The following is a 26698-nucleotide window of genomic DNA, read 5'->3' as shown; positions in this document are numbered from 1 at the left end:
CAAATCTGAGAAAACATTTTTATCAAGTCAATTTGTACAGCTCCCTGACAGGCCTACCAATTTTCATTGTCCTAGCCTGTCCAGAAGCACCAAACTTGCCAAATAATCAAAGATCAGAACCCTCTAGAGGGAGTGGAGGTAGGTACTTTAAAATACCTTCTTGGGACATAATTTAGCCTGTAGACTTATCTCTGAAAAGTTTCATTTTCCTAACTTAACCCCTTTCTAAGAAAGCAAGAAGTCATTAAATTAGAACTTTACCCTTTTGGTTAGGCCTACTAGGCTATATGCTCTTTAGAGCCCTTTTAGGGCTCAAAATGGAATTTGCCAAAGAAACAATTCTTGAACTATGAAACAGCACAATAAAGGCGTCAAGTGTTACATTTACTTTGATCCTAGCTAAATCATGCTAGAAACTGCAAATTTACCCTATGATAATTTTGCCTTATCATAGCCTAAAACGGAACAACCAACACAATTTCTAAAGTACTTTTACAAAAATACACCAAAAACATGATACTATAGCTAGGTTTCTCCCTTACTCAACTGATTACCTTACCATTCTAGGTGTTGTTATATTCAGAAAAATCAATCCCTCCTGTCAAATCTAAATCTGCCTTGATGATTGTGAAGATGATTGTGACAAGTTTTTGATAGATGGTATTATAGCTTCACTTACCGAACTTGTTTTAATAACAAATTCTTTTTTGCTACAGAATTGACCTAATGCTCTAGGGGCTGCGGCAAGCTTTATCTTAGGAGCAAAAACTTCCAGTTGTGAAATACCAATGAAGAGTGGTTCTGGCTTATAAGAAACACTAGTAAAGGTAAAACCGCAAGTCACGAATAGCAAGCTATTGAAAAATTGACCACACGAAAACGGTTCATTGCGGTTGTTGAAGCACGGAAACGAGTATGAGATATTTAAATAGCATAGGCATAGGAACATATAAATCGAGTTCTAGAAGCCAATAAAAAAATTCGGAAGGCTAGCCCATATTACTCTAGGCTAGTTGTTCCTAATTAATAATACAATTCTTACCTTTTATGTTCATTTCCCTAAAAATGCCTTCCCAGGTCATTGGGTCTTGGGAACTACATGTCTTGAGTAGCCTTCACGTCCTTTGTAATGTATTAAGGGACGACTTTAGATAAATATGATCAGTTTCTCAGTTATTGCATTTTAAGATTCAAAAAAGCTTTGAATTCAAAGAACGGATTTGTTTCAAACGGCTTAGCATAAATATTTTAGCACAGCCGTCGAACCATTATGACGGTTAAACCGATAGCAAAACCGACGAAATTTGACGGATCAAGAAAAGATCCGTCAAAAAACAACAGCGCTGCAAGTTTTGTGCCTTGTGAGGCACCGCACTTGAATTCAGCCCATTCGGAGTTGGTGTCTCCAGAGAAAAGGCTGTAGACGCACTGGAAACGGTCTTGCCGAAAATCGATCACTAAAAGGAGAATATACTGGCGTGCACCCATTGCGCGTACATTTTTCACAGCTATGAAATGGCGAACAAGATGAAAGGCTTTTCCGTAATACACTAGGAGAAGATTGACAATCGCACTTCCTCGGTCAAGCCACTCGACACTAGGGTGATACATTCTTATTAAGCAGATAGTTGTTGGAAACCCACTGTTTGTTTGTTTGATTAGTCACCAGCAATCACAAAGGAAGAAGAAGCATACCATGCTCTTTCAATACCCCGACGTCACTAGGTGTCGTTTTACCAGCAAGTCTTTTTACTAACGAATGCCATTTGTGTGGATCTGTTGTAGGTAAGGGCATACTTTTGTCCTTCACCCATCGGCTACGTTTGACAATATGGTTCCGCAACTGAATCGCCATTGCTTCGAAGGCAGCAGGGAGTCTTAGTTAGGCCCTTGAGGTCGCTTGTGGTTTATCAGTATCTGTAACGGTAACGACTTTAGCCAGGAAACAAGCACGGAAATTCTGCTGAAGTAGGCTAATTAGCTTACTGACTTTGAACTTGATGTCTGTCTCGGAGCAAACGTCATCAAATTCGTAGTAGCCGATCCAGCAACCGAACGTAGAAATCGAATCTCTTGTTAGTGGTCATATAGTAGTTTCGAATTGTTTGGTTTTGAGGAATGCAGAATTTGCCTCCCAGAAAATTATGAAGTGATCGAAATTATGGTAGGGTCCTCGGTATTACAACCACTTGCTGCAAATCCAAAACATAGGAAACCCACTGTTTGTTTGGTTGAAGTCACCAGCAATCACAAAGGCAGAAGAGGCATACTTTTGGCGCATTTAATGTACAAAAAACTGTATGTGCTCAATAAGTTCGTTCCTGTTTCTGGCACTCTCAGGGTAATAGACCGAAGCGATTATCAAACACGATTATCTTCTTGATAAATGTGTCGATTTGCATTCCGTCCAAAATATCTCATGGCCGGAGTCAATTGGATCACTTAACAGCTTTGACGGTAGATCGTTCCGAAAGTAAAGTCCTACGTCGCCTCCACGACGTTTCAGGCCACGGTCGCGACAAGTATTAAAGCATGCCAGTGTAGTCTTTAATGCGCGCTGACTCCGAAGTAATGTCCCAACATTCACTGATTTTTGCGAAACAGGCATTATTGTCGACAAAAAACACCAAGCCATCTAGCACTGGAACACTCGAAATATTTTAAAGCTTTCGATAGTTTTTCTATCAGGAAGAGATAATTGTCCTTATCGTTATCTTAAAAAAATACAGTCACCATGCGCTAGATAGCGTTCAAGTTCTTATCGACACTAGCATTCTTCTAAGGTACTAATACTATGCTTCCAAACTTCAGATCAGTCTACTTACGAAGATTTTAGGTAGATTCACTTCCTGGTGTAAACTGAAGGAATGGGGTTACAAATTCCACTATCAACTAAACGAAAAGGGACTTTCGATTACGTGCTGTAACGAGAGCCCCTCTCACTTTTTTTTAGCTAAGCTGAGCCACCTGGTGCTTGTTCCTTAATAAAACCAGCGTTCGAAAATAAGCTTTTTTTCATTTTATTCTTTAATAGACAAATTTAAAATGCCCAAGATGCTGATATGCTTCCCAGTACAAAGTTGAATGCTTCTTTTTAACCTTTGGTGAATAGATTACATCCAACAAACACGTGAATAGATTTCAGAATGGCCTATATTTGAGAAAAAGATAGTTCTCAGCTTTTGCTTTATATTCTCACCATTAAAATGAGAAATTCACTATTTATTATATATCACCCCATTTTCTCTAAAGAAAGAAAAAATTAACGATTGACTCTCTTTTATTCAGCAAAGAATTTGATAGAAAACTTCGTAACACCTCCAAAAACTTGAATCTTCTGATTTACTTAAAGATTTTGCCTTGATTGAACTTGCGACCTTGTTTGTCCGTACCAGTCCAAGTGAAGTACTGTGTCACTAAATCCTTTGTTTCTTGCGCATCGGGGTCAAGTTTCTTCCAGTCATACGATTCGTAGTCGATCTGCCAATCGGGACTCAACTGAAAACGAGAAACTTGTCAATAAACCATCAAAAATAGGTTTACAAACGTATATAAAAAAAAATCAATAAAAAAAATCGATTGGACAAGTTTTCCTTCTAACTTTAAATATAATTAAAAGTTCAGACCTATGGTACAACAAAAAGTTTACTGGTAAGAGTGCCATGGCTCAAAAATAACTAAATTCAGCTCTTTTAACTGGATTAATATGTATCACAAGAAAACCAAAGAAGAGTCAGAAAGGCGAATTTATTCTCTATGCAGAATGGCATTTCCTTGTCTGTCTAGGAATATTTTTATTTTTGTCTAAAGAAGTACCAAGCAATGTGATTGTATTGCGGAAATACACCACAGAAATGTAAATGAAAGTACGGAACACAATAAAAGCTTACCTAGCTTATAGGCAAACAATTACACTACGAATAGACCGTGCTCATTTACAGAAAACCTTTCATAGAACAAAATATCATACGATAGGATAAAAGCAGCTGTACAAACCACCTTCGATTAAAAATAAATTAACAACAACACACACAGGGTTTGCCTCCTTTTATCTTATTTTGTCTTCAAAATAAATATCCTTTTTTTCCCAAATAGTTTCAAGAATAATTTTGATATAAATCTGTTCTTGGATGCATAAATCCTTAATAATCGTAAGATATGTGCTTAAAATAACAACTTTGAGTTACTGGATCCAAAATTTTTGAATAGAACAAAGAATCCGACTTTTTATAACACAACGTATACTTTATTCCCAGTGGCCACCTTACCCTTTACTTTCAAAGTATATCTTATTATTTTCTTTCACATTCATTTTGCCTCCAAACGTCTAGTTCAAACTAGGTTAATTTTTCTTAATAATTACAACCATTGATTTAGCAGCACCTACTGCTTTTCAGCTTCTATTCGTCCATACTCTTTTAAATCGCATCGTCACGAGGTATTCAAAGGAGTCAATGGATAAAACATCACAAGGAAAATCGCTCCAAATCGAAGCGCAACGTCGAACATGGATTTCCTTCAATTACTCAATTCACGGCGAGTCAGTATTAAGATAATGGGATCGAGCTGTGCCCCTTTCGCATCCGTCTTTTCGGTGGAACGATGTGGGCGGGGGGGGGGGTGGCTGTAAGAGAAAACTCTACAGAAGGAGATGAATGCATGCACTTGTAGAAATCAAACATCAACACTACATCAAACCTTTTACTAACAGACTGGAGCAATGGGTAACGACTAAACCTGCTCTATCAGAGCCGTGTCTTGGATCTTCTGAAGTGGCGCCAGCTATTTTTTCGGAGAACTAGTATCCATGCGACATCCATGCTCGGCAATGGGTCTGATGCAACACTTGGAAAGTGGGAAGATGAATGAGCTGGGTAATAAAGTTTTTACTGCGGAGTGATCCCCAGCTGTCTTGTACAGGAGATTCTCACTCAATCGTGGTGGATTTACCAAGAGATTATAAGGAAACGAAGCTCATTGACTCTATTTACAACTTCATTTGTGAAGATGAAGCAGGGGTGTATGCGCATCATTTTCGATCACGACATCAGCAGCTCCTTCGTTAAATAAAATTTTATCTATTTCTGTCAGAACATACTTTACATCAGAGGTGAAAGAAATAACTGAATGACTTTTTAGTAAACCCATTCATATGTCACTAACAAAGTCCGCGTTTTTTTTTCTTAAGATTTCACGACTTAAGTACTTGACCAACTCTTAGGCCCTTTCCAATAACAAAGCAGATTCTAAAATAAATCTGACTATCAGGACTACGGATTCATAATCTAAGGGCCTGAATTCGACGAAATTAATGAAAAGCAAAGACCATGCTTTTAGACAGAGGCTTAGAAGTTTGGCTGCTCCAGTTTGCAATCCTAATACTACTACCGACAACTCAATGCAGGACCAAGCAGCACAGCTGCACACGCTCCTCCTCCACAATTCATTCCTTACCTCCTACCTCCAATTGAAGTTTTTCAACAAACCCCCATTTAGCAAGCTAGACTTGAATCTTTTGTCCGTAAGAACAGGGGTTCAAGTCCTGGTGTCGCTGGTCATTTGTTTCGACAATCCCCCATTTAGGGGATTATTGAATTGTTGATTAATATTTGTCTGTACTCAAGGTTGTTACTAAATGGGGGATAGAATTCAATCAGCCCAATAGTCTTAAAGATAATGCAGATTTTAACCCATATAATTGAATATTGTTGCTCTTACCCTTATTCAACACTTATTCAAAGCATTATAGTTCAATGGTTATTATGATCCAAGATATAAATAGTAAGCCAAACTCTGGATAGTTATAGAGAAAACCCGAAAAGATTAAAAAATAATTTTCTTAATCAATTAAAAATTAACGGAAATTATTTTAAAAACTTTTTCCACAAAAGAGGCCAACACAGCTGCACAAGCTCCTCCTCCACCATAATTCATTAACAATTTCACTCTTAACCCCCCCCCCCCCCGAGAAGTTTAATTTTCTTTAAAATCCTCCTTCTTCAATCTTTCGAATCCATTCGGGGACTGGCTTTCCGTTTGTCCAGCGATAGATGGCCAAAACGATAAATATTTGGCAACGGATTGACATTCATTCTAAAAATATGTCTTAGCCATCTTTTTCTCTCATTATAGCCTTTGAGAGCCAAATAGAACCTGTCATACGGTTGGTTACACGGCTGCCTAAAATTATCCTTAGACAATTCGCCAACAACAGCGTGAAATTTGAAAGTCAAGTTTTAAATTCTTTATTTCAGTAGTAATTGTGAAACCAGTTTCAAAATCTGGGTCCAGTTGACAAGACCCATTATCTAAAAATAAGGATTCATTAAAAAAACGAAATATCTTTTCGGTCATGTGACAGTGGATATACATATTCTTAGTCAATCAAACAAAGCAGAAGGAAAAATGAACAGATAGTTGGTTACTTTGATTTTTATTTATTTACTAATATATATTCGAAGGCTAGTTGTAAGTATCTTACAACCATAAGTTAATGAAGGCTTAAACCGTTTTTAACTGAAGGACGAAGTCAGATTGGTCTACGGATGAGACACATACTTTTGACTATCTATAAGCTGCTATACTATATTTTTGGCAGGTAAATATCTCTTTTCATTCTTATCGCTGAATCCTCTTAATCCTCTTCTGGATGTGATTTTTTTAATCTAGCAAGATACATCTTCACTAAAATGGTGTCTAAGCACACTTTTTGAATGATCACCAACACAGACTTTCTCATTTCCTGGCTAATGTTTAGGGAAGACAACCTCTAGCTGTGATCATTCAATTTCAGTAATCTTTACTAGAAGTGGAAAGAGATCAAGTCTTGCGATCACAACTCATGCCGACAATTTGGAACACTGGCAAATTCAGACTGACGAACGAGGTACGTGTAAATATTGCAAGACTGGATATTCTACATTTCTATGTGAAAAACGCTCTGCCCTGCTCAATATGATACAGAATGTGAAGTGTTACAAAAAAACAACAACAAAGTCTTACGATTACAAGGAAAGCCAATCCACGAAAATGTTGGTGGTAGGGGAGGGGATGGACTTACTGAAAACACAAAAAAGGTATTGTTCAAGAACTAGAAATGGGAGGATCTGTTGCCCCTTACCCTAATAGGCACCAATGGTGATTACAAGATTTGACAGCTTTATATTCGTTTTTATACCTTGCATACTTTTGCAGCATTGAGACAAAACAGGAAAGAAAAAAGCAGAAAATATATGGTATTTTACAAAAAAATACATAAAAATATTTTCGATTTCAAAGTCTGGTGAATATTCTGAAAAAGAAGTTTGTCCCTCGGCAGCTATGCTGTTGACATCCTGCATAGATGTTACATAGTTAAATCAGCTTCATTCAAAAATCTGAGTCATAGCAAATGAAAAGAAAAGATCCCAGGCGTTACCTTGAAGGCTAGGTCTTGACCTCTCCAGACCCATATGCCAGAAATGGACGAATCGTTGTCTTCACCAAATACGCAAACAGAGGCAAATGCTTGCTTTCTCATCTTTTCTATTCGCTGGAACATACCTGTAAAAAAATGTTTGTTCTTGAAAGATACAATCAAATAAATTACAAAATTGTAAACATTACGTTTTTATTGAGCATCTATTGCTTCAATTCTAGTCAGGGTTCTTCAACCCTGGGTCGCTCAAAAATCCGTCTAAACCAGGAAAAACTACTAAAAACCCAATCATCCCGGTGTCTAACCCACAGAGAATCTTTGTAAAATAAACAGGATATTTTTTGTCCTTTTTGTAATTAATAGATTAATTACAGAAAAAAGAATCAAGCAATAATAATAAAGGACAAAGACGAAAGAACATCAACTAAAAAATAAAACCAAGGCTAATACAGTTTTATTTTTCGCTTCCCATACACAAAGAAACTACACTTAGCGACTATAAAATAAATCTCTTACAATACTTGACAACATAAAAGCACAATTTAAATTCTTATATTATTATTAATCGTATTCCATAGTTTGCAACCTAAATAATTTATAGACAAATTGTTACATATTGACAAGAAGTAATCATAGAACAGTTATATATTAAAACTTATATACTTATGCGTTATGCATTTGCAAACTCTTATAATCATTATCAATTAGATCCAACAGGTTTAGGTATGCTTGAGCAGTAACGATCCACAAAAATCTTTTAATTTCACAAGGGTCTTGTAACAGTCAATTTACAACTTCGCATAAAAATAAAAAAATATAATATAATAAGGCTTAAAAAAAACATAGCTTCTAGAAAAAGATAAGAATCAATTTCGAGATTTGACATAGAAAAATAAATTACTTTTCAATATTGTAAAATGTACCCAGAGCTTTAATTTTTCTTTCTAGTATTTTTACAACTTTTCTTTATAATATTATTTATTCAATAATAATAGAAAAGGGAACAAAATAAAAAAAATAAGTTATGAATGTGAAGTAATATAAGCTTACAAAATAAAACAAAGATGAAACCTCTTCATTTTTTACCTCCCCTTACACAAATAAAACTTAGTCCAGTAACACTACAAAAAGAAGGCCAAACCTCGGCATTCGAGCGACAGAAATATTTTTTAAATGAAAATGTTTCAGAAAAATTTGCTTAGTAATACATCCAAAATTGCGGTGCAGAAATACTCCTTTATGAGGGAAAAGAGAAGATAAAGAGGGAAATCGCAAATTTGAATTTCTGCAATACTTTCTGGATTGAAAGGCCGTTCCTATAAAATCAAGTCCGGGGAGACCAAAAATGAAACCAGAGTTGGAAGACGGTACAACTTAGTACCCATTGTTTTTTCAATTATGTATTATATTATTAGAACGCCACAAATGGTATTTTTGCCCCTTCTGACCCCACTCAGGGTGAGAATGGGGTCACAGATGATGGAATTCTTAAACTCTGACGCCATTTTCAGTCTCCCTAGAATTGAGTTAATAGTGAAAGATCTTTCAAAACAGAAAATGTTGCAGAAATTTAAATTCAACTCCCTCCCTAACTCCCCTTTTTCCTACAAAAAGAAGTATTTCCACACGACCAATTTTGGATTATCAATATCATTCAAATTCTGGGTCAAAACCGTGAAGTTTGAGACTTTTTTAAATTAGACTCAAAACTGAGCAGACCTAAAAACTTTTAAGAAACTTTTGTGAAACACATTTGCTAAGTTTATGAATTTGAGTAACTATATCCATTCAAAATGAAAGTGGCGTGATATTTTGAATCAAAAAATTGTCAAAAAGGTAAAAAAAAACACAATTAATAACAGTTCATAGTCAAACACGACCTTTACGGAGGAAAGGAAAAGGATCTTTCCTGAAATCACAAAAAGGAGAAGCCCCATCTCGTAGATAGCTATACTCGTAGATAATATTTAAGGAATTGCAAGTGAACAAGCACTTAGGCATACATTTATTTCGGAAGTAGAGGAGATGGAGGATTAATTGGAAAATGAGCTGTTTACAAACACTAGAATTTACAGAGATCGTAAATATGACGAAAACTTAGAGGGGTGCATGAGCCTGAAACCCCTCCCTCTGGGAGTTTGATGGCTGTTAAACTTCTGACAGCTATTTTTTATTGACAGATTCTCAGATATAAATAAAACTACAACCTAGCCAAGGAGAGGCCACTTGCCTTCATCACTACAAAACAAACAAAATCAACATTATTTAAAATAAACTACAATCTTTTTTTTTAATATTTTCTTATTTAAACCTAGAAAAAATAGTTCTCACAAAGAAAAAGACCGAAAACTATTTTCACATTCCCGCGGAAAGAAATAAAATAAAGAAAAATCTATTTTCGGTACGCAAATAGATTTCACTAAAAAGAAGCCGAATAAGGAATATCTGACCACGTTCGAATACGACGGAGGACAAGCCCCAAACCTAATCGATAATGGTCAGTTTACTCTTCCTCTCGTACGTTATACAACAGACCCGAAGCGGCACTATTGTATCTTTTTCAAGAGTTCTACAATCAACAGACAAATCCAAGCTAGCAAGAAATTCACACAATCTTGCTAAACGAAGTTACCTAGCTACAACAACATAATTCTTGAGTGGGGTCGCTACAACCGAAAAGTAACTTAATAATATTTACGATTTTCTCTGTATTTTCTTGTGTTTGACATATAATTAGCCTATTTCGTATTGTTTGAAGTCGTTTATACAACAGCCACTAGCGGAAATAATATTATAATACTTTATTAACACTAATAATCACCTAAAAAATTAACTAGCTAAGAATGACTAAACAATTAATTAATTAAATAATAAATAACTAGATAAATTAAGATCTAATTAAAAGTAGCTTATTAAAATAATGTCTGAATTGGCAGATCAATTACGAATCCTATAACTGGAAGAAACTTGACCCCGATACGCAAGAAACAAAGGATTTAGTGACACAGTACTTCTCATGGACTGGTACGGACAAACAAGGTCACAAGTTCAATCAAAGCAAAATCTTTAAGTAAATCAGAAGATTCAAGTTTTTGGAGGTTTTACGAAGTTTTCTATCAAATTCTTTGCTGAATAAAAGAGAGTCAATCGTTAATTTTTTCCTTTCTTTAGAGAGAATGGGATGATGTATAATAAATAGTGAATTTCTCATTTGTAATTGTGAGAATATAAAGCAAAGGCTGAGAAAAATCTTTTGGTGACATATTGGTCACTCCTAAATTTATTAACGTGTTTGTGGGATGTAATCTATTCACCTAAGGTTAAAAGAGAAGCCTTCAACCTTGCACTGAGAAGCATATCAGCATTTTGGGTATTTCAAATTTGTCTATTCAAGAATAAAATGAAAAAAACCTTACTATAACAACACAGTAAAACCAAACTTGGGGACTTGGGTTAGAACTCATTACTACGATTTTAACCAGCATTATATAAAAAAAACATTACCCACTCTGCACTGTTCGATGTATGGTTTTTTTTTTCGCTGATTTTTTTGGCGCTTTACCATTTAATAGTTTTACCAATGAGCCCTCTTTCTTGACTCTGTAAGCCAATCCAGAATCAACCCAGTTCTCAATGGGTACCTGGGAAAAACAGGGAAGGGTAAACAGGAAGGGTGTGCAAGAGCATAAGAGTCCTAGGCCCCACGTGCCTGTTGTAAGTCCTAGCTGAAGGACCACAAAATCGAGATTAGCACCGCCGGTTTGGACTAAGAAGGTTAGTGCCGTTTACCTAAAGCCTCTTTCATTTCCTAGAACCTCAATTAAGTTGGGAGTTTTCCCCCCTTTTGGGTTATCCTTTACATTTTTTTTTAAACTACTTTACCATTGGGTTTTGTCATTCTTTTCTCTTTTGCTATCAATATTTTCCTCTGTCAAATCCCGACAAAATCTTTTTTTAATCAAAACTTAAAGGAAGATAAGTAACTAGGGTCAATATTTCATACAGAAAATGAAGAAAATTATTATGTAGTAGTTACTTTAAAAGAAAATAAATAATGTTTTGCAATAAAATAGTAGCTAATTGCAATGTAGTACTGGATTGAAACAGTAGACCTAGACGTCTCCTGGATTTAACAGTACAGTATAATTTACCTCTTCAAGGTTACACAAAGGGTCAATTGTTTATCCACTTTGTGTCGTAATTAGAGGTTAAAATCATTAAAGGTCAATTCAATCACAATTAAGATAACGCTACAATTTAGTTTCTATAACTGACAATTCTGTGTTTCCGAGTTCAACCAGAGAATTAGTATCCAGATCTAGCTAGAACCAAAACCCTAGTTAAATTTATCCAGTATTTTAAAATTTACTTAAGACTCAGATAATTTCTTAAACCACATATGCCTGCCATAACAAAAAGAAAGAAAATGATCAAACGGGTTTCACGTTATTGTTTGTTAGGTATTTGATTTTAATTCTTTTAATTTTCGGTCTTTTATTCAATTTTATTTAACTTTTTAGGTTTTTTTTTCACTGGTTTTGTTGTACTTCCCACACTTGTTTTTGTCTTCTCCTTGATCTTATTAGTTTGTTCGCGCTGAAGAAGAGAAGCGGTTGTTCTCTCGAAATATTCGCTTTCTGTTTTTTTTCATAAGTATTTTCATTTGGCCTTAAAAAATCTCATTTTTGGTCGTTTCTTTCTTTACTTAAGACTCAAGCCAATTAAAGAACTCCATTGACAATTTCTTTTTATCGACATAATACTTAGGTTTTCAAACGCGAGCTGGTGTATAATACAACTGCGGTTCTTAGGCATTTTCAGACCAAAGATCTTCAAGAAACGTCCTGTTTTGCTGCGTTCTTTTTGAGATTACGCCTGAGTGTCATTCTCTGCCGCGGACAATATTTTATTCGGGGAGGGAACCAACGCAATTTTCAGGTAATAGGTTAGAATACACCCCCGATAACACCATCAACTGCATCTAATTTTATCACTCAGACATGGTTACCTCAAATCTTCAGATTCTTAATAACACATCACCCTTTTTAATGAGGGTTGATGCTAAATTGCAACAGTAAACCTAACTGTCTCCTGGATTTAACATCCCGTATTATATCTCTTCAAGATTACGCAAAGCAGCAACCGTAAGTATACTTTATGTGTTAAATAGAGGATCAAATCATTTCTGCTGACCATCATTCACTTTGTCTTCCGATAAATTCCACGTTTTAGCTCGGTAGGTTTGCATTTTTTTAAGCATCATCAGCGCCTTAATTGTGTTTTCAAGAAGGAATGTGGTACTGGATTGAAACAGTAGACATAGCCGTCGCCTGGATTTAACAGTACAGTATCTTATACCTCCTAAGTAACACAAAGAGGCAGCCATGAGCACATCCTGTATCGTAAATAGAGGATCGAATTATTTACTATCGATGACACCAAGCTACCTTTTTTCCCACAGTCAAATGCTCTGATTTCTAAATTTTCTCAGCCTAAAATTAATTAACAGCTTTCATTTTTTCCTTAGATATACTAATTTATATTACATCTTTCTTAAAAAGAACAATCCAGAAAGCAAAAATATTCGCATGTACAGTATGTACTTTGGGGGGAGGGGGATTCCAAATTATAAAAAAAATTACACTAAGAAAAAAAAAAAAAAAAAATCAGACATGCAAACTCTCTATTCGTGTTACAGACCATACCGGTAAACATTTTCAGACCTCTCCCCTAGGCGTCAGATAGGCTTCTATCTATATTGAATAATGGTTAAAGAAATTGAATTGAACATTTTGACTTGGGTGGACCTTGATGAGTTGTTACTGGGACACTTTTTGTTTCAATAAACCTTCTAAGTTTAGCTTGTGTTAAGTACATTGATTAACAGATAAAATAATCGGATAGAGAAAAATTTTGTTATTGAATCAACTTATGAAATCTTAAATTTAAAATAAATAAGTCTTTCACCCAAAACTCTTTCAAAGCGACATAGTTTTTGTTACATAGTCTATTTTTAATCTATGTATCCTTGAGTTTCATTTCTTTTGAAATCAAAGCAACGGTACATGTCTCTGTGTACTGTATGCATTAAATCATTGTTCACCCGATCGCAAAGAAACTTTAATAAGTTGTTGAATTCACTATTACGAAGGTTTTAGGTACAAAATACCCCCGGACCAGCTTAATCTTTCGAATAATAATTGCGCTGACTGAAATTAGAGCCCCCTCCCTTAAAAAAAATACTTTAAAGTTTCTTTGATTAAAATCATTCACACGTCCTGGATCCAATAATGCTCGGCGGGAAAGTTCAGAATCATACTCGGCGGGTAAGTTCAGAATCATACCCTAATTTTTCAAATACTTTAAAATTTAAAATATGATCGTTATTTAACATATGGGCACTCACTTAAATTTGTGTGAAATTGGAGTCACATAAACAATAATTCGGTTTTTGAGACAATTAGGGATCAGTTAAACAAAAACATGATAAGCTAAAATGAAAGAAGCAAGTTGTTTAAAAACTTCCCATTAACAAGGTTGCATAAAATACAAACTTTTGACATCTCATTTCGATATGAATGATTATGTATTGGAATTAAAGACAGCAATACTATTTTAGAGCAAATGGGTTAATCCCAATTCAATAGATAAGGCCATATCTAGGGGGACAGGAGTACCGGATTTACCCCTTCCCCCATGAAGTTGTTGTCCGACTCAAAAACGTAAAAAATGCATACAAACAAGTTATCAACGCGATTCTTAAAGCCCCCTCCCTCCTCCAAGTAAAAATCCTGGACATACTACCATAAATAGTAACATTATAGTAAAATTAGTTATAATTAGACACCAAACCGTCACACAAGGATGTTAGAATTAAATATTAATTAGATTAACTAACTCTTAGTGCTCTGCGATAAGGAAAGAATCAGCAGCTATCTAACCGAATATCTAGGTCATCAGCACAATCCTATTTTTCACTAATATCAATACATATATATAAATCACAAGTGAAAAAAGGGAAAACTTAACATGGCAGGGGATGAGGGAAGATGACAGAAAACTTATCCAGTATCAACTTAGTTAAGCTGTTCAAAGATGATTTTCCGCCGCCGTCAAACTTAACACGGCGGTGGATGAGAGAAGATGACAGAAAACTTACCCAGTATTAAGTTAGTTAAACTGTTCAAAGATGATTTTTCGCCATAACACAAAGGACTAACTGCGGTTTTATTAATTAACACATAACGCAACTGTAGTACCTTTTCAGTCTTATTTCAATAGCTTAATTAAAAAATAAACACAAATACCCCTGAACAGATAGTATACAAGACATATTCTCTCAGCATAATTTTTGTGCGTTTCCATCAAAGGAAGATCCATTTTTTACGTTCTAATAGTGATCCCAGAAGATAGCATTAGCCAATTTTATTTTGTCTCAGATACGCATAACGTTGAGTCAAAAGGAGTCATAATTGGAACCACAAACAAAGTGCATAATTAATTGTCTTAATTTTGCTTTATAGGGAGCCTTTCCAGACCAGAGCTTATACAACGAAGGAGCTGGCATAATAAACTATGATATTTTATGATCAGATTAAAAAAATATTAAGTATTTGTTTAAATGACTATATTATGGAAATCATCCCCAAGTTCAATAAGCATATTGTAACTTTTGATGTTCAAAAGCATTTATTGAAATCAATTAAATTAATGGTTTATTTTGCGTCAGAGCTCAATAACGCACATTTTGTTCTTTTGGAGATAGAAAATTCTTAGTGTATTTATCTATCAGGATAAATCAAACACCTTCATGCAAAAACCTTTCTTAAAGTCTTTGGAGCTGCAAGAGTTTGCACTGATTTTTTTTTTCATTTCAACTATAATTTTTGGACAATAGGAACAACATAGGCATTCAGTGAGTGTAAAATAGAACACTAACTTTGACCAAATCTTCCCATTTTCGAATTACTTACGCAAAATAAATTTTACTGTCTAAAGGGTGTTTATTAGAGCAAAATTACTGCACTTGCATAACATATTATTGAAATTTATTACAAAAAGCTACACTGAACGAGGGCATCACTATTCATATATTTGATCAACGTTTTACTTCAAAGAGAACAATAAGATTGAGGAGCGTCAGGTGATTCTCCCTGCTTCACAGTAGCTATCATTCACATCAGCTTTACATGTAATGGACCAGCTTGGTTCCTTACATGGATCGCAAGCATGGGCTTTAGAGTTTATTTCGGGTCAAGTGCGAGTGCTGTCTTTTCTTGTCACACTTCCTAGAGGAATTCACTGGTCATAATTTGGTTTATGACTTAAATATAAAAAATCCCCCCTTTTCCCCCCTAACTACCGATTGTAACTGCACAAATGCAGTTACTATTTACTAATTAAGCATGATGACCAATATAAATCTACCAAGGACCTTTAGCATCCGCATCGTTTATTATACACTTCAACTGACGAATAATTCAAAATTTTTTAGAACTGGCAGTTTTTTATTTTTAATCTACAAGCGACTCAAGTGACAGGTAATTCGAGGGGCTGAACTCTGTGTAATGGCCCAATATGTATTCCCTTTTCTAATATACTCTATTGATATTAAGGAGGGGGGATTCGCCTCCTTATACCGTCTTTCAATAAAATTTCTCTTCTTAAAGCTTTATTAAAGTTGTTTTGTTGTTGGAAGACTATCATACAGGGATAAAGCCCTGTTTAATTCTTTTTATTACGTATTTAATCTGCATCAATCTGACTGGTGATCATACAATAGACATACATAAATCTACCTTTTCTCAATCTCTATCTTTTTGGCATCTTAAAGGCATATTTAAATAGATTTAATGCTCAAAGTTAATACAATATGCAAATCTGTCTTATGTAACTATACATATAAGTTGTCCTGAATTTTTAGATAAATTGTGTTGATACTTTTCTCAGCTTTGTCAGAAGCCTTTCCAGACTAAAATGCCTATAAGAAGAAGCAGTTGGTAGGATAAACCTCTATTGCTCTATGACGATATGGAAAGAAATTCAGCATTTAGCTGAAAATCTATGGAATCATCAAATTCATATGTTTATGTTTTATTATCCAGACATATAAACAACACAAGTGAACAAAACCAAATTGAGGGGATGGAGGGGGATTGTAAAGCTTCAAATTTAAATTGTGCTATTGCATAACCTTGCTTTTAGCCATCCTGGTTGCAGTGCTAGCTAACAGCCTAGTAATTTCATTGGGCGTTCGTGGTAAAATACCCAAGCTGCGTGTTCTTGGGACTCAGGTTCAGATTGAGGTGCTCTAATACCACACAATGTAATAAATAAATAAAAAAAAGTTTAAATTCAAAAGCAAAAAACGTAAAATAAAACCATTCAAAGAAAATTAAAGAGATTTAAAACTCGGACTGACTTTTGAGAGTAAAACACCAATGTCATCAACCGATTTTTAAAGATCATTATCAATAAGGATCAAAGTGAATTTTTAAAATTTAATAAATGCTTATATATATAAGTCTTAGGATATTGTTAAGAGTGGTATATTGTTTTTGGAGCTCCAATTGAGGTCGTCCTTTCGATTTAAATTATCTTACCCCTTGGGCATCTCGTCAAAGGGATCCTTGCTCTTGGGTTCAGCTGCAAGAGCCTCCTCAGCAGCATCTGCTGGTTCTTCTTGCTCTTTCTTTGGCACTTCCTTCTTTTCTGGTTTTGCTGTCACTGCTTTTGGGGCCTTTTCTGTCTTCTTCTTTTGTCCACTTCCGATCTAAAATACAATTGATGGAATAATAAATACAAAATTCATCTTTAAGATAGGAAGTTCGAACTGCTATAAAAACTATTAATAATTTACCCTGTTTTCAAAAGGGGTGCCAAATATTTCACAACAAGAGCATTAAAAGAATTACTTTCAATTTTGAAATCAAATTTAATGACATTTCTCAACGAATTAGAATGATCTTGTTAAGTTTCATTCCTAGAAGTCCAGACTATACAAAGTGTATTCGATGTTCAATTATGAAGCGTTCACTCTGTAAACTATTGTAAGGCATAGAAAATTGTATAAAAACAAGTCTACATCTGTTGATATCTACGAAAGTAATAAATCTTTCTGTAATTTTGGTTTAAGATTGATTCTTTTTAAGATTAAATGCATGATAATTTCTATACCAAAGAAATTTGGCAATGCCGTGAAAATTTTGGTGAAAATAAAAGTGTATTTATCTATGTATCTATCAATATTCCACAACTGGTTCGATCCGACTATATAATAAAAGTGTTATGACAAACTTAAGGTATATGTTCCCTTTAAAAGAAGCGATTTCGCGACAAGTCTGCAGCTGCATCAAAAGGACAAGATCCTTACGCATTTTTAAAGGAGGATCAAAGCTTGATTCAAAAACAGGAAAAATGTCTTATTTTTAACCAATTTTCTAAGTATTCTCAATCTAAAAACCATGCACATTAAATTTTTATCATTGCAATGCGGCAATTGGATAGGTCTGAATCTAAGCTATGGATTGACAGAAATAATATTCTATTTCGTTGATATATCCAAAACCTAGGGGCAGGCATGCAAAAAGTGCCATAGCAATTTTCAAATTTGTTGCCAATATTTTTCTGAAAATACCATTTTTACATATAAAAATACGTTTGCTCGAAGAAAAGCTATCAAAACACAAGTTGCGATTTGGAACTTTTTACATACCTGCCTAGGAGAGCATAAAAATGACATGCTAAAGATTGCACAGGGAACACGAACCTTAAGAAACGTGTTACTTTAACACGTTAAGAAAAAAAAAAAAAAAAAAAACATTCGTGATTTGTCTTCTGGCAAAAAATACGAAATCCCACATTTTTGTAGACTGGACCTTGAAATTTTTTCTATAGGGTTCTCTGATACGCTGAATGCGATGGTGTGATTTTCGTTAAGATCCTATAACTTTTAGGGGATGTTTCCCCCTATTTTCCAAAATAAGGCAAATTTTCTCAGGCTCGTAACTTTTGATGACGAAGATTAAATTTGATGAAACTTATAGTCGTTCGGACTGAAGCCCTAACTTAGTCTTGGGACAAAAAAGTTAATATTTTTATATATTTTCCTAACATAACACCTTGTGCTTTATATTGTTGTGGGATTACGTAAAGATAGGACTCTCTAGAACAAAATTAAATAAAATCTTTTCTCAATGTTTATTTTCAGAGAAATCATCTCACGCTCTGTTGAAGTTCAGGCATTGTATTAAAGTTATACAATTTGAAAAACACAACCAAAATATATTATTTAGTAGAAGTTTCAATAGCTTTCTATAAGAATTTCTATAAATTTCCACAAGAATCACTCAATAAAGATTTCGGCGAGAGATAATTAAATCTAAAACTCTCTTAAGACAAGCAGACAAGTGATTTTACTTCAATCTATATTTGTAATTTCAAAATACAAAATTGTATTTGATTTCCATTTTTTTTAAGTATCAGTGTCCTTGCCTCAAGACTGTAAATTAATGAGTCGTTGGAAATGACTAAGATTACTTTTTTTTCTCTCGCAAAACAATCACACTGTATGATTTTTGATTGTTTATACTTTTTAACTGAAGCGTTTCTGATTTTTCGATCGTTTATGTAACAATTCGAATGTTTCTGGTTTTTGATTTTTCAAGTGATGATGTAATCGAGTGTTTACGATTTTCGATTGAAGTTTTTTTCCGAGTGTCGATGTAACAATTCGACTGTTTATGATTTTGAATGAGATGTTTTTGATTTTTTGAGCGTTTATGTAAGACTACTAAGTATACATACTCCTTGATTTTTTTATTCCTTTCGTTTTCATACTGAAGTCCATAAAATGACGATCATAATATCCCAGCCATTCGAAAAAAAAACAAAACAAAAAAACTTACAGCTGCCTGGAACTCAGCATACTTCTTTGGATCGAATTCACCAGCCTTTTCGCACAGCTTGAAGTCGCCAATTACAGCCTTGACCTGCTTCTGGTTAATTAGAGTGATAAACCAGCGGTTGGTATTGACATAAGATTTTCTGAAAGAAGAGAATATATTACAATCTAAGACTTATACTCAACTAATAATCAAGAGAAAAACAGCATTATTGTCTTATATTTTCGTGTTAAATAAAGTGTGCTTAAATTCGATTGGTTTATTTTTCTGAAGTGTTTTATTAAGCCTATTACGTTATCCATAATGCCTATCCCAGAAAAGGAAGGAAGATAACTACCCCTTTTTTACCCGTTATTACTATGTCAAATACCAATTTTTTTTAGTCACAATATTTTTTACAAATACACCTTTTCTCTGTGCAATAACCATTTAAAAAATATTGGCACTGCATATGCGAAAATCTAATGTAATTATAAATATGAAACACACATTCAAGTATAAACAGTTTCGTTCTATATTTTTGCACAAATTATACAAGAATCCGTTAAACCTTAAGAGAGAAACAAAAAACGATGTCTGATAGGTTGGGAGTCTTCCTGTCATCAAGAAATGTCATCAAGACATGACAACAGTCATTTCAAAACTCTGCAAGGGAAAGTCAAGCGCTAGACATACTTAGCATTTTCTCCACCATTTTAAGAGCCTACATATGCCCTGAATTACTTGACTTAATGCTCCTGCCGAATTGCTTTCGGCGTCGAGAGTGATGCTACATGGCACCTCGATTTAGACCGGTCTCTTGGAAGGATGTGGACATCCTCCTGAATATTTGTCATGGCTGAGAAGGCACATGCCGTGTCCTTCCATCTGGTTGGGGAACGACCTCTTGGGCGTTTCCAACCATGAAGCACGGGATCAAAGAATCCTTTGATCTTACACGTACGGTTTTTTTAAAGGTAACATATTCTTGGATTTTTTTTTTGTTAAATATAAATAGAACAGGCCATGAGTGTGACTCATTTTTTTTACCTTTTAAACCCAGAGCAGAAGCTTCCTTATTAGAAGCAAACGTTTAGGTGGGAAGCATTCGGTAGTTCATCACGTAATTTGCCAGGTACTTAATACCGTACCAGAAGAATACCTTGGTTATTCCGGGCTGGGGTGGCTCTACTGTACCAACACAGTTAAGTTCAATTCTTAAGATTGACGATGGTATTTCTTTTTTTTCTCTGCTTATTCTTTTTGTTCGGTTAATTTTTAAGCCTTTCGGTTAAAGGCTTAATTTTTCTTAGGTCATAATCTAGATGAATTAGTCTCTATATAACTTTTTAGAACTTTAATCCAAGGAGTTTTTAACCTACAAGGAGCTTCAGGAAATGGATCCTGAATCATCTCACTTCTTAAAGACAAATTCTAGTTGAATTAATTTTTGTTGTTGCACAACTCATCCTTGTCAGAAGCTTTTCCAGACCAGAATGCTTATAAAAAGAAGTATCTGGTAGGATAAATTTCTCTTACTCTATGATGATATGGAAAGACATTCAGCATTTAACTGAAAATCTATGGAATCATCATACTATATAATTAATACTCATTTCACAGATTAAGGGAATACTGCACTGGCATTAACACTAGGGAAATGAAAGATAGCTTTAGGGGCGATATCTGTTTTCAAGAAACCAGTACTAGCCTGTTCACATGATGCTAACATATATAGGGAAACCCAAAGAGTATGGATAGGTTCTAAGAGTGGAAACTAGGGCTAGTGTTAACAAAAAACTGTGAACATCACCTAGCGTTTGGCGACACGTTCTAATTCTGTCAGGAACTGGGACCAGGCACTGATTAATATACTAATTTTTCCAAATACACAAATTAAAATAGTTATTCTTATTACACTAAAAAATCCAATCGCCGTCAAAACATTAGATTGTTGTGGGGGGGGGTTTGGGTTGGAGAGTTTCAAAACTAATAGGAAAGGAAATTCATATTTGTGTCATACAAATACGAGAGAAAAACAGCATTATCCAACGAAACTATAAAAAGTTAAAGAACTTCTAATAAATATTGCTTGCTATCTTTTTTTTTTACTTTGGCTTTATTTTCCAAAAAGAAGAATAATTTGTTTTCTTTTTATTTATAACTTTTTGTCCCTACTTTCGAGCTTTACTGAAAATCCAAATTCGAGCACGTTCAAACCCAACTTTTGCAACTATACCCATTTTTAAGTGCAAAGATTTTCGTATTTCGTATCTATACTGTACATGCACTACAAAATGTACAAGCATTGTACATTTAGGGAAGTTTTGTGGGAGGGGTTTCACTATAATGTTTTTAAAAGCCAGCTTTAAGGGCCAGACCCTAAATACCTGATATGTTTCCAGAAGTGCTTGATCAGAAAGAGAAAAATTCACATCATTTTCTACAAATATTTTAGAAATTTTGAAAAATATGTCAAGAAATTTTGTCAAAAAGAATTGAACTGAGTTTTTATGGCGTTTTCCCAATTAGCCTTTCTTTTGTAACTAAATCATTAGATTTTTTTCTAATTGCACTATAAAAAAAAATCAAATATTGCCAAAATATCACACATAAGGTTGTATGCTGTGATATGTTTCATCACTAAAACAAGTATTAAAATCTATCGAAGGAGATGAGTGTCTGGCGTGCTCTGTAAAAAGCTGACCCATACTAACTACGAGCAAATGACTAGATGTTCTAATCTTATCTTTTTCTGTGTTTCGTAAAACAAACCCAAAACTTAATGACAACATGCTTAACTGATTGCCGTCCACATATTTAGTAAATTGCAAAACAAGCATAAGTAAAAATTACACCCTATCAGACTTTTATCTCCAAATAAGGCTGAGAATTAGTAACTACACAATTAGAGATGAAAAGGTACCTAAAAGCCTCGTCCAAAACATGCTGATAGAGATGGAGTAATGTGCATGTGACAACAATATCAGCTAAGGTAATTCTTTCCCCTACTAGGTAAGTTCTTGTAAGAAGATGGTCATCTAAGGCTTGAAGGGCTTTGTCTATATCCTCCTTTGCTCGGGCCGTAGCCTGCTTGTTAAATTGCATAATACCTAAGACAGGGAACACCCAGGTACACGATGCAGGGAGAATTTCAGTATCAGCAAAAGTCATCCATTGAATAATTTGAGCCTTTTCCAAGTCGCTGCTGCCCCGAAGTGTTTCATTAGCAACTGAAAATTAACAGATTTTATTCAGCTTTTTTTTCAAACGGAACTAAATAAAAAAAAGCAGTAATTAAAAGATTGAAAACATAACTTTGGGCCTTTTAGAGCCAGCAACAATAGATTAAGCATTCCCTCGGTGAAAAAAAAAAACTTTAAAATAAAAAATCTCTTTTATAAAATAACTTAATTTCGTTTTGTTCGCTGTAAAAAGTAAAACCAATAGTGCATTGGACGTGTGAGGATTTGTGACGCCATTCATTTTTTTTTCAAATTAGGGCCTAAACGTATTTTCTCGAAATCATGATTAATCTAGATCTTTATTTTTCACATTAGAAAATTGTAAAATGCCAATATACAAAAAGAAATTTACTGTCATTTTTCGAAAAAATTCACAAATAAATAAATAAATATGTTATCGAACAAATTTTGTCCGTGGCTAAGGATAATCAAGCCCTGCTTAAGATTTTAAATAACGTAAGTTTGACATGTTACGGCGAAATTCAACATAGCTACCAAAACTAGAATTTTGGGATAAGCAATAACAAATTTTGGAAAAAATTCCAAGAAAGCATTTTCCATTAGTTTACTTACGGTGATGGTGATGGTTAATACATTTTTTACGCCAGCCTGGACCTGTTCAAGCACTAAAGATTATACTGAACATAACTTAACTATTTAACATAGAAAATTGCATAAATAGTGTGAAAGCTACTTAAGACCGCAGAAAAATAGCATAAAAAACTTGCAGAGGGAAAATAAACCCTGAAAATTAGGAAGAAAGTAGTTGGCTAAATGGAACTTTCAGAGATTTTTAAGGTTTTGGCTGATTCCAAGAGTTTCTCTCCTCCTCCCAACTATTTTCTTTAAAATATAGAAAAGATATTCGTCCAGAATGTGTTTTTGATACTTTTTTTTGTCTTTTCAAAATTGTTGGAAGCCAGAGCCATTATCGAATACCAGTTTTATCTTGGCTATTCTCTGTACTTTTGTGACCTCTCTGTACTTTTTATTCTGGTGTTATTCTTAATAATAGTGATTTTGAACAATCCAAGAACGACTATTACAGGTATTTTAAATTTTTGTTCTATCTTTCCCAACCTTTCCATAATAGTAATTTAATTTCGTTATATTTAGCAATACAGACTATTGAAACATTTCTAATATAAACTTCTAAATTATTAAAAGATGCTCCATTAACGAAGTTCGATACCATAGATTTCATTTTGCGAGTCTCGGCGTCGGCTGACAGTCTCAAAGACAAAGGGTCCATTAGGTAATTCTTCCAGCACCACAGGTAGCTTCCAAATTAATTTTGGTAAAAATGACAGCGAATCTAAAATCCTATCAACGAGAGCTAATGTCTCTAAATTCCTGTCGTAAAAATCCTATGTCTGTAAAATCTTGTCGAAGAGCTAATGAGAGGCTAGTTTAAAACAATTAAAACCTATAATCTATCAACTAATTGTTAAACAAAACGCTGTCTAATCAATGAACATATATCATAAATAATGCGCATCCTGTGTCTGCAAAGATTTCAATCAAAGCAGTAAGCACAACAAGAAACTTCTAAAACTGCCAAATCATTCAATAAAACTTCTTTTTGGCTAATTTTTAATGACTTCCCAAACATGTAACCTATACTTTATAAGAGAATACAATTATCCGAAACTGAAAAAGTAAATACACACGCACAGACACACACACATACATATATATAAATACACACACACACACACACACACACACACACACACACACACACATATATATATATATATATATATATATATATATATATATATATATATATATATATATATATATATATATATATATATATATATACTAGCTGTCGGGGTGGCGCTTCGTGTCAACACCTAGTTGGTGGGGGCGCTTCGCACCCCCCCCCCCCAAGCCCCCCCGCACGCGTAAGTCGTTACGCACCATATTAGTTACGCGCCATTGTAGTTGTGTCCCTGTGTCCCACCTGTGAATATGACTCTTGAACAGGTAACATATAATTGTCCATGGGAAAACAATCCGTATTCAGATCTATACCTCATGATTCTAATGATTGCCCTTGAGCTTTGTTGATGGTGATTGCTAATCGACCATTCCCTGTGTCGCCGTCGTCATTTATATATCCCCCTGTGCCCCCCGGCGTCCCCTTTGTAGTTGTGTCCCGGTGTCCCAGTCTGTAATTTCTCTTTGAGTGTCCCGGTCGTCATTTATATTCCTTGTGTCCCGGTGTCCCGGTCGTCATTTGTGTCCCCGTGTCCCGGTCTGTACATTCATTCGTTTTTGAATTGGTCTTTTTTTTAGTTTTTTACCTTTTTTTAGTTATACCTCATGATTCTAATGATTGCCCTTGAGCTTTGTTGATGGTGATTGCTAATCGAACATTCCCTGTGTCCCCGTCGTCATTTATATATCCCCCTGTGCCCCCGGCGTCTCCGTTGTAGTTGTGTTCCTGTGTCCCGGTCGTCATTTATATTCCCTGTGTCCCGGTCGTCATTTGTGTCCCGGTTTTCCTGTCTGTATAATCATTCGTTTTTGAATTGGTATATGATGAAATAAATTTTTGTGTTTTTCCCCTTTTTAGTTTTTTTTTGGTTTTTACTTTTTTTTTAGTTTTTTAGTTTTTTTAGTTTTTTTAGTTTTTTCTTCTTTTTTCTTTTTATTTTTTTTTTTTGTAGTTTTTACCTTTTTATTTTATTTTATTTTTATATTTTTTAGTTTTGTTTTTCTCCTTTATTTTTAAGTTTTTTTCCTTTTTTTCTTTTTTAGTTTTTTTAGTTGTTTAGCTTTTTTAGTTTTCTGATTAGTTTATAGTTTTTTTCTTTTTAGTTTTTTTTTGTAGTTTTTACCTTTTTTTTAGTTTTTTTGTTTTTTTTTTACTTATGTCTTGGTCGTCATTTATACTCCCTGTGTCCCGGTCGTCACTTGTTTCCCGGTGCTTTGTTGATGGTGATTGCTAATCGAACATTCCTTGTGTCCCGGTCGCTTTCTCTTTGAGTGTCCCGGTCGTCATTTATATTCCCTATGTCCCGGTATCCCGGTCGTCATTTGTGTCCCGATGTCCCGGTGTGTAATTTCGTCAATCAACAAACATGACGTCAGTCGACACACAAACATGACGTCACTTGACACACACACACACACACACACACAGACAACTTATTTTTATATATATAGATATATATATATATATATATATATATATATATATATATATATATATATATATATATATATATATATCTTTATTGACAGTTTAGTTATATATATTTTCAAAAATATTCGCTTTGTTTAATTGGTACAGATCCAAAACATAACACAAATAATACTAACATATTAGTAATGCTTGTAGAAATGAGAAAAAAAGTATGAAACTTTCATGCCAGGGAAGGAGGCCGTCTTAGCACTACGAAACTAGTGTTAAGATGGCAACATAATTACAATTAGTCATAGCAATCTGGAATCCCAACTTTTTGCAGCAGTAAAACACTGAAATTCTTTTCAACCGCCTTATTGAATTTATCAAAATTAAAAGATTTGTACAAAATAATCGGACAAAAAAATACTGAATCACCGATTACATAAGATACATCCACAAAACTAGCTCAAATAAACTTACTTGTCGTATTTTATGACGTCTACAGAATTTTAAGAACTAGAACTTTACTGAAAACACAGAACTACCAAGGATTGTCAAATATTTATTTTTTACTATCTACAATAAATTTAAATGGAACACAGCAGAGAAAAGTGAAAATTAAAGCAGTGAAGCAGTTATAAACCGAAAAGTTTATGTTATAGATATGTCATAAAAAGCTTCAAAAAGCATAACAAATTTGATTACATTAATTTTTTTACGTTTTTACGATCGGACAAACATTTTTTTTTTTTGGGGGGGGGGGGGGGGGTCAAACCCCTATCCCCTGGATACAGCTTTGGAGAAAATATATTAATATAAAACTATACGTAAAGTATCAGCCCACACGCATAATGAAGTGATCGGTACACCTGCTGACGTCCCCACTACATTTTCGTCCAATTCGTAAAAATGTAACAAAAGAGCATATAAACCAATTTTTGATATTGATACCAAGTTAATATTGAGATTAATACACATTTTAACCCTATTTAGATTACCTTCAGTTTAACAACAA

General features: G+C 34.3%; 1 protein-coding gene across 1 annotated transcript in view; it reads right to left on the bottom strand.

The window, feature by feature from the left end:
* The window catches only part of LOC136028667 (elongation factor 1-gamma-like), a 100431-nt gene that overhangs the window by 20555 nt on the left and 53178 nt on the right, over nt 1-26698 (bottom strand). The window contains exons 5-6 of the mRNA XM_065706494.1: nt 22226-22532; nt 19324-19462 (exon numbers count right to left, since the gene is read on the bottom strand). Coding sequence (XP_065562566.1) covers nt 19324-19462; nt 22226-22532 — 446 coding nt within the window. The remainder of the gene's footprint in view (nt 1-19323; nt 19463-22225; nt 22533-26698) is intronic.

The sequence above is a fragment of the Artemia franciscana genome, chromosome 7 (genome assembly GCF_032884065.1).
Source record: "Artemia franciscana chromosome 7, ASM3288406v1, whole genome shotgun sequence".
NCBI lineage: Eukaryota > Metazoa > Arthropoda > Branchiopoda > Anostraca > Artemiidae > Artemia > Artemia franciscana.
This window is presented reverse-complemented; position numbering and strand designations above follow the sequence as displayed.